General features: G+C 29.1%; 1 protein-coding gene across 1 annotated transcript; it reads right to left on the reverse strand.

The window, feature by feature from the left end:
- Positions 1-5,738: 5,738 nt before the first annotated feature.
- LOC105176190 (uncharacterized) lies at positions 5,739-6,572 on the reverse strand. The gene has a single exon (XM_011098921.2). It carries the CDS (start codon positions 6,273-6,275, stop codon positions 5,814-5,816), a length of 462 nt encoding a protein of 153 aa, XP_011097223.1. The 5' UTR covers positions 6,276-6,572; the 3' UTR covers positions 5,739-5,813.
- Between the last annotated feature and the right edge of the window lie 3,648 nt (positions 6,573-10,220).

Below are 10,220 nucleotides of genomic sequence, written 5' to 3' on the forward strand. Positions count from 1 at the left end.
TTTGGTTGATTGTTTCATAGTCTTGTTTGTGTTGTAATTTTGGTTTTAATTAGGGTAACTTACATTCATTTGGACTCCATAAAATTTGTTATCTGAACTAACTCCCATTTCCTCCCTCTCTCTCTCAAAAAAAAAAAAAATCCCCTTCAAATTGAAAATTACATTGAGACCCCTTAACTTTTATTATTTATGTATAATGTCTTCCGAGTTCAAATTGTGTGTGATACCCGAATATTATTGTTCCATAGGCATGGGAAAAGAAAATTAATTGCATTTGAACATTTTTTCTGACAAAAGCCCATTTAGGCTTAAGAACAGTGTTTGTCTAAGTAACCATCAAAGTAATTGCAATATTTTTTATAGTGTAGAGGTTAAGGGGATGATTGGCAGAAATAGAATAAAATGGAAATGAGATGAATTTAGAAATGAAATACGAATATTGAGAAATGGAATTGTTATTTCGTAGTTCATTTTTTCACCTACATGATTGATAAACAGAAAGAGTAAATTACAAAGACCTCCTCTGAGGTTTGTCATAATTACGAACACTTTCTTGTTGTTTGAAAAAATACAAACATCAATTCCTCCCCCCTTGATGTTTGATAAAATTATGTAATCATTGGATGGAAGTATGAAATTATCAATTTTGCCCTTATTGCATTTTTTAAAAAAAAATAAAAATTTATAAGAAAATCGAACAGGGTGGATGAAATTTTTTTAAAAATTATACAAAAAATTATCTACTTAGTCCATAAAAAAATTAGAAAATTTTAAAAAATAAATAAAATTATATTTTTTGATCTATAAGGACATTTTGGCAGTTAAACACAAAAAATGGATTGAACCCTAATAGAATGGGCTAATTGTTAAACGGTTGTTAAAATCAAGGAAGTATTGGTAATTTTTTTCAAACAACAAGGGGGTATCTGTAATTATACCAATTCTCAAAAGAGGTCGTTATAATTTACCCAAATAGAAAAGAACGACTACTAATGAAATAAATTTTTTTATGAAAAAAATTATTTATTTGGTAATATCTTTGCAAAAATTACTTACTCATATATTTTGTTAAATATGTTGACTTCAATTGTATAATAGTAGTATTTTCAAAAATTGCTTCTAATGAGAAAAGATTCAAAATCCTAAAGTCACACTTGTTTGTAAGATGATACTTACCAAATTTTAGCATCAATAATTTATAAAATCGGGAGCAATATTCTGTGTGTTAAATTGAGTGATCTTTGCAAAAAAAAAAAAAAAAAAAAAACGGTTAGTATTTCCATGCATGTTTAAGTCAGTAAGAGAAATACAGTGAAAAACACAACAGTTATGTAAGAAATAATACTTGTGAAGTGTGTAGAAAATAGTGAGCCTACATGTAACAAGTGTAAAGTGTCTTGTATGCTTGATAAATCGTGCATTCATGTGTTTAGGAAAGGAATACATTGTCCTATTTACAGAGTTGAAATAGATAGGATCGTATCTATTACTTTCTCGATTTTTGCTAGGTGGTTGAGCCGACTGACACAACCAAGATTTCAAGAACCTTATCTCCAAATTTTTGTTTAGGCAATTAGGCATTCAATTGCTATTTGTTATCAAGCATGTCTCCTAGATTGTTGTGTTGTTTGTTGAGGATAAGTGTTGACTCGTAAGGTTTGCATGATCTGTTGACTTCCAGATGACTCTATGAATTGAGCTCAATAGGCCTCCATATTTGCAACATCAACTAGGGTTGCAAATGAGTTTGTTGCCCTTTGAATGGGGCTTTCAGCCGAGTGATTCTTAATTGGCCTCTCAAATGGACTTAATAACTTTAAATAAAAGTTCTATTCCTATTTGAGCTATTAAATCAAGCACTGATCAATCCCATCAAAAAAAAAAAAACTTATACCCTAATTCAATCGTCACTGTGTTTATTTTGAAAAATAATAGTGGTTAAGACAGACAATAAAAAAATAAAAAATGGTAACATCGTCATATTTTTTATTTATTCCGAAGTTCAAATACGAAAATTGTAATATACATGCATTATATATATATATATATATATATTGTCATAACAATAATTCGAGAAATGACTATAAAATTTAAATTTTTTATTATCTCGCATATATACATAAATTTACAATAACCAAAAAAATAATTTATAATTACGTCTATCGAGTTGGTTGAAATATTCATATATTAAGCATATATAGTGACCATAACTATTTCCGTAAAACATTTTATTCAATTAAAAAACATAAAAATATTATAGTAAAATGTCAAATTTCAACTAACTTTTCAAAAGTTAGGTTGCAAAGTGTATATAATTAAAAGCATTTTAAAATCTCATTGGACTTTCGATTAACACTTTACAAATATTGGGTATCGTTCCAACAATTTGAAAGATTAGGGAGCAAATTGCGGGTATTACCCCATAAAAGATGTATATATATATATATATATATATATATGTCATTTCTGAGGTGCATTTTTTCCCTAATAATTAAACCAAAAGGGGTAAATGTTGAATTTATCAATTTATGGGAGTGAATTAGACTTTAGAGTACAGTTGAGGGGGTAAAATGTAATTAACGTCTGTCGAATCCTTTGTCGTCATCGTAATTGAACGTTTTCAGTAACTGTATGAGTACCCACCACATAAAGAGAAAGACTAGGGGTGGCGATAGGGCGGGTTTGGGTGGACCCGAGACCTACCCTACCTTTCGGGAAGGACTCGGGACCCGTCCAGTTTTGTGCCGGTGCGGGTCTAACCATGTGGGCCCAATTATTTTTATATTTTTACTTATTATATATATAAAAAATTTTAAGATGTTAATTACAAATAAAATTATTCACGACTTAACTCAAATATTCAAGTCCAAAAAATAAATTCTCAAATATAAATGAATTATTCATAAAAACAATCTAAACATTTATAGCAATTATACATTACTAATAACTTCTTCATTGTCGTTCTCGTTAAGTATTGTGCGATAATCTTTTAATTTATCAATTGTTGAACAAATATCTAATAATAAATAAATAAAATAAAATAATATTTATTAGTATTTTTTCTATCGAAATAAAGTAAAACAATATATATATATATATTAAATAATTAAAACGGGGCGGCCTCGGGACAGGTCATTAAAGACTCAGGACCCGTACTATCCGTCCTGTTTATAATTTTTTGGACTTGAATCCATTCCTCTTATTTGGGACGTGTTGGGTCGGGTCCAAATTTAATTACCCACCTTAACAAAGACGCTGAACTTCAATTTTCGTCCACAGACTTAATCGCGCGATCTGTTTTTTTTGGACAGATGCTGATTACACGACTTTAGAAAAAGGAATCCGTTTTCTTGTGTTGCAGGTCAAAGATACCATAATCCCATGATTGTTTGCTTGTTTGTTTCCCCCTGGGTGACGTGGCGTTCTACTCACAAAAATAATGATGTCTTTATATAATAATGAGTGGACGGCTAGGATTAGCCCATGCATTAAAGAGAGCAATTGGGAAAAGACAGTGCTGCTGATCATTCTTGCTTCTCTTTGCCGCATCTTCACAACTTATCTGCCATTTTATTTAGGGATGAGATAAAATTATCGCACTCTATACCTTATTTACTTATACAATATCTCTACTCTGAGTTGTTAGTTGGGATATTCCATTTAATTATATTATTTTGTTGTCTTCCTCTTTTAATCTTCAAACACACTTTGCGCATTCAAAAGTTGCCATCGGAAAAATTGTTTTTAGAATTATGGATAATTGTATTTACACCCTTGATTTATTGTCTATTTACATAAATAATCCTTATTTTTTGAAAAATTACACAAACAATAAAAAATGTCAGCATTATTACACAAACCATCTCTATTTTTTGAAAAATTACACGTACACCCTCCTTAAACGTCAATATCATTACACAAACTATCTCGTTTTCTACTGCCAGGGGTAGAATCTACAATTACGCAAAAAATAAAAATAATCTGTGTAAAGAAATTATATATCAAGAAATTTAATTATAATCATCCCTTAACATTATAATCCGCTTATAGTGGTACTTATAAATCATCTGCATAACAAATCAAATCCATTATCTTACAATTAAAATTAAGTGATTCGCTATTATCAATTGACAGTGACAGGCCCTTTGTTTTGTCATTTGTTGTGTAAATGGCTGGTCAGTAAAGTACGCACTAGACGTTGCTCATGTCCCCCACTGCAATAATTTTCAACTGTCTTTACAAATTTTGTTGGATAAGCCCAAAAGCAAAAGCGCATTTCCCGAATTCATACTTCTTGGCTCAAATGATAAAAAATCACTATATTTTAAATAGTCGTGAGTTTGATTATAACAATTTGTTTGGTTATATATTTGTTTTTGGTTTTTAATTTTTAATTTGATATTATAGTTTAGTATAAAATATAAATTTATTATTAATTCAAAATATATTTTTATTTTCACATGAAAAGTTATAAAAAAATTTAAAATACATATAAAAACATGCTAAATATTATGGGGTGATAAAAAAAATTAAAAGCATCCAAACCGCGGATCAAATCGAATTGATATAATTAAAAATAACTTTAAAATCGTTATCACCCCTTTAAGTATCTAACTGATAACTTATAATTTAGCTAATGAGATTTAACTCAATTGGCGAAATTGAGGCTCTATAACCTTATAATATGATTTTTATAATAATCTTACTTTTTGATAATAAATAAAGTTAGAACCATTCAAATATTTTATAACAACGATTTTTATTTAACTTAACAAATACAAAGGAAGAATAATCGAAATTGATAAAATAAATTAACTTTAAATGTGTATGATAAAATATTATCAATAAAATTAATTAATAAAAAAGTGATTATTTGTTGAAGAAACAAATATAGTTACGGTATTATAAGCATTCCAGATTTTGTAATTCGATGGTTATTATAAGCTAATTTTCTTTTATTATATTTATTTATTTTTTATAATATATTTAAAAATATAAAATAAATTTATTATATGTACGCAGAAAGAACATTCCATGATAGCTGATAATAATAATGTATTAATTATTAATTATTTTAATACATTGATATAATTATACTTTCCATTAAAATAAAATTAACATACTTCTTGACATTTGTAAATTGACAATATATTTTAGGGAAAAATGCAAGTAATTTTTTTGTGATATTACAAATGAGCAAATTACTCCTTATGAAAAAATAAATAGCGATTTACCTCCTTATATTTTTTTAAATACAACAATTTACTTCCCCATGATTTTTAAAATGAAGCAATTTACCTTCGTATATAAAGAGATAAATTACTTCATTTCAAAAAGTACAAGAGAGTAAATTGCTATATTTTTTTCGTAGGGGGTAATGTGCTTATTTCCAATATTACATGTGGTAAATTGCCATTCACCCATATAATTTATCCTTTAATTGGCTAACATATAATCACAAAAATAAAATTAAAAACACACATACATACTCTAATACTAATTTATTTTCTTTACCAATATATAATTTAATTTCAGCCATTAATTATACTTAATATGTTCATGTATTAAATTATGTGAATAATATAAATAATTTGTGGAACTACCCCCTAAAATAATTTCGAAATTAATATCATATTTTTACCCCCTAAATTGTGCATTAATGTAATTATTGACTACCTAATTGTATAAATATAGAGAAATTATGGAGAAATAAAAAAAATTAAAAGAAAATACCCAAATTATCTAATACCGAAAAATAAAATTAATAATAATACTCGGGGTATTATTCCGTACAGTTTTCCAAGAACTGATTGTTACTCAGGTATGGCGACGAGCACGGGCCGCCAAGCTCTCCTCAACAGCCGTTGTCGAAACGTCGCCGACAGCGGCCGCAGGGGGCGGTTCGCACCTCTCCTGAGGCAGCCGTCTCCGCCGCTCGACCGCAGCAGCCCTTCCCTGACATTTTCCGAAACCGGCCCCTCGAACGCCGGTGGCGAGGACACAAACAAATCCTTCAGCTTGTGACTGACCGACAGTTGCTTCCCCTTCTCCGGTGCGCTACCTTCGTCTCCACTCCCCCTCCGATCGGGCGAGCCGTCGTCGCAGCGCGGAGGCAACCTTCTTCCCCCGCTGCCGCCTCCGCCTCGGGCGAGCAGCATCCGGAGAGTTTTCCGGCGGCGGAGGTGGATCACAGGGCTGGCTGTGGGGCTCCTGGTCGGGCTTCCGGCGACCGCGCATTGGGTGGCTAACAGCTTGAATTTCTGCAGAGTTGCCATATCTGAATAATTAATTGGGTTGCGAATGATGTCTAGAGATGGGAGTGGTGAATTAAATAAAAAGAAATGGGAGATTTGGGTTTGGGTTTGGGAATATTCAAAGGGTGAAGATGGAGAGAATGGGAAAGTGAGATCTGGGCATGTTGCGAAGAGTAAGAGCCGGCCAAGTATTCTTCTCTGTTTCTTTATTCTCTCTCTCTCTCTCTCTCTCTCTCTCTCTCTCTCTCTCTCTCTCAAATTGTTTGTTGCATTTCACTCACACCCATACTCCACAAATTCCCACGTATATATACATACATACATATATGTTTTTATATATACAGAGAGAGAGAGAGAGAGAGAGAGAGAGGAACAGTAGAGAATACGGAGGGGGTCTTAAATGAGGGTAAAAGATGTTTGTATCAGTATCACACATCCATGCTACATAACATGTACATGCTATGTTCACAAGTGTAGTGTAATTAATTTTATTTTTAAATTGTATTGTAATATTTTATTTTTTTTACTTAATAAAAATTATCTTTATGGAATATTTTTAAATTATGATTTTATTTAATTATATATTTTTTTTAGGAAAATACGTGTGAATTATTTATTAAAATGCAACATAAAAGTATGATAAATATTCTACAAAATAACCATCTTGTTAATAATTTTCTTTTACTCATGCAAATTTAAAGTTTAAATATTTTAGGAGTTTCGATAAGTTATTTACTTTATTTTTTTCTCTTTAGCTTAATTAAATAAATATAATGAAAAAAAATACAAAATATGCATACATATCGATTGTGTTTCATTTGTCGGTTTATTCAATTTGTCAAATATCGCCATAGTAATTTTCCCGGTTGGCGTAATCAGCATGAATTAAAATATCCACATATATATATGTATGTGTTTTTTTTTTAATAAAATAAAATAACTTTCGCTTTATTCAATTGTACTTATTAATAATATTTTTATTTATAGACTTTAAAATTAATTCATTTTATCAATTTGGTTCCTTCTCTTTTATTTAATTGGATAAATATAATAAAAATTTAGAGCATGCTCCTACACCCAATGTGCTTCAACCCTTAGTATAAAAAAAATTAGTCCAATTATTAAGCACAAAGTTATTATCTTTTTTATTTTTATGGGTATAGTTTGAAATTATTATTTTAAAAGTAGTTGTCGGATTTTAATCATGTAATGTCATGGGCTTGAAAAAAGAGTCATAAATTTGAGTTTTTTCTTTTTTCTTTTATAAAAAAAAAGGTGTATCAATATATAATTTGATATGAATATGTAGTTTCAATTATTATTTGAATTAATGCAATCAAATGAGCCATTTTGAATGTTTTGTTTGGTCTCTTCAAGTTTTAATTCAAATCCATCGCATGTGGATTGAGTACTTAGGTCTTCTCATATTTAATTTTATTAATTTTCACAACTACCCTCACCATGGTCAAATTCATTTAACGTCACAAGACTAGACTTATTTTAATATATAGAACTCATAATTTTATATGATTGTATTAATTATAAATTATAAATATCTAATCTATGATACTTAGTTTAACGAAAGTTTGGTTTAATTCCTAATATATCGAAAAGAATAGTTCTTAATGGTTAAATTCTTTTTTTATTATATTTGGGTTGTGAATTTTGAAATTATGGATTTTAAAAAAATTTAAATTGTTTAACTATAAATTTGAAGAGTATTTAGAGGTTAAATACAACAAGTTCTTCCATGAAAATACTAAAAAGTAAAAAATCTCTCTAGAAAAAGAAAAAGGCATTATAGGCCCGTAACACTAGAGACAATAAGCTTCTTTTTTAAAAATTCGGAAGTCTTGTTGTCCTGTTTTTCATTTAGGAAAAATTGTCTTTTAGTACTTTCACATAGGGTAAAATGCAATTGACTTGAATTTTCAGTTACCGTATGATTAAATCGTGCAACTTTGTGGGAATTAAACAGTTAAAAATCCCATCAAAGACTAAATTGCCCCTCAGAATGCCGAAGTCGAAAAACATGACAAGGGTCCTCATCTTTGAACATGTATTTTTATTATGTGAACATGTAACTGAATAAAAATTTATAAGTTATGTAACATACTTTTCCTGCACAGATTTACATGCACTTTTTAATATAATGTATTTACTTTCTAAAAAATATATTTGCCTATATTGAGCTTATTATTTTTTATGTTCCATAATTTATAAAAAAATATAAACTATAAATATTATTTTTGAAATAAAATGTGAGTAAAATTTTAAATCACTAAAAATCGTTGGGCGAAGATATTTTAATAAAACATATTTTAGGAAGTAGAATAAAAAAGTATAGGGGTAAGTGAAAAGGGTATTTTTGTCTTATCACCGCCAAATTATTTTTTCATGGATGTTTTTGTTACCTTTCATATTTTAGGGATGTAAATGAGCTAAAAATGCATAGTTCAAGATTGTAAGGTGTATTTAACCCTTATTTATATAAAAAAAATATTTTAAACAATTATTATTATTATTATTATTATTAAAGAAAAAGAGTAAGGAGAACGTTTAGTAGGTTTCATGATGGAAAGGTTGAGGCGTTGTCAGGAGAAACGGATGCTCAATGATGAACAGCTCCCCATTCAGACAATGTAATGTAATAGGGATGCTGACAACTTCTCTTTCTGTTGCATATATTTTATTGTTTTCCCCATAAAGAAATTGCTCCAAACAAGGCGTGACATTTTACATATTTCCCACAAAAAGCTTCAAGTATCAATGATTGGGGCCTGTTTGTTTGTTTGGAGTTGGAAATTTAATTCCACAAAACCATCCTCTCACTTTCAAATTTTGACAACAAAAAGTGGTAACCATGATTGAGTAGTTCATTTGTTGTTGGAATTTGTAATGAATAATCCAAATTCACATGTTTTGAAAATATGGAGCGCCCAATTTAATTTTTTGTGTAAGATAAATGGTTGATTGGATCTGATTTGAATACGATAAAATTAATATTTTTTTATTGATGTTTTATCTGATGATTCGGATAAATATATGGGATAGAGCTGAATTATACTATGACACTTCTAAAACTGGATAAGTTATCAAACTTTATCTAATGTCGGATGGACTATTGGCGGATCAGCATTTCTCATAGTAAGATATAGTGGCCTGATTCGCCTGTATCAAGCCTCATAAATGCCCCCAATGGGTTTGAGCATTTGGGCGAGCTAAAAAATTTCTAAAAATATCTTATGAGATATTGAAAAGTATTTGATAATATAGTTTATTGTTAATGATCTTATTCAATATAGTGTTAAATATTATCAATATAGTTTAATCTGTGGTCATCTTTATCGTTTTATATTATATGTCATTACTCCATTTCACGGTCAAAGTCCACAAACCAGTTAAATCAATGAAATGGGATCGTGCGTTTTTGTCGGTATTTATTCGATTGGATAAAATACTGGATAGCATCGAATTATACTATCACACCTCCAAGACCAGATAACTTATGAGGCCTTGTCTAAGGCCTGGTGGATTACTGTCGGACTGTCATTTCTTATAGTAAACTATGTATAAAATATTTAAATTATACACAAACATCAAGTGCACTCCCGATAACTAGTTTTTAGATAAGAAATTTATGAGATCCAAAAATAAAAATATTAGGTTAAAAATTCCTCTAGAAAAGTAAATAATTCTTAACTAATTTCTAAAATTTTAGCAAATTTCTCCAATTTTAATCATATTAATTATAAAATTATCGTTACTCACATCTTTTAAATTTATAATCACATTTTATTCATTATCCATTAAAAATATATATATTTAAAATAGAATCTAACATCTTATAATTATGAATTACAATTTTTATTTTTCAAATACTCCATTGATAGCATCTTTTCTTCCATTGTTTTTCACACGCTTTTTGATCAATGATATATATGGCGTGCATTTTGCATTTTTAAA

The sequence above is a fragment of the Sesamum indicum genome, linkage group LG13 (assembly GCF_026168435.1).
Source record: "Sesamum indicum cultivar Baizhima isolate 11 linkage group LG13, ASM2616843v1, whole genome shotgun sequence".
In the NCBI taxonomy this organism is placed as follows: domain Eukaryota; kingdom Viridiplantae; phylum Streptophyta; class Magnoliopsida; order Lamiales; family Pedaliaceae; genus Sesamum; species Sesamum indicum.

Excerpts from the sequence above, each read along its gene's own strand:
- LOC105176190 (XM_011098921.2), bottom strand. The coding sequence starts at position 6,275 with ATGGCAACTCTGCAGAAATTCAAGCTGTTAGCCACCCAATGCGCGGTC.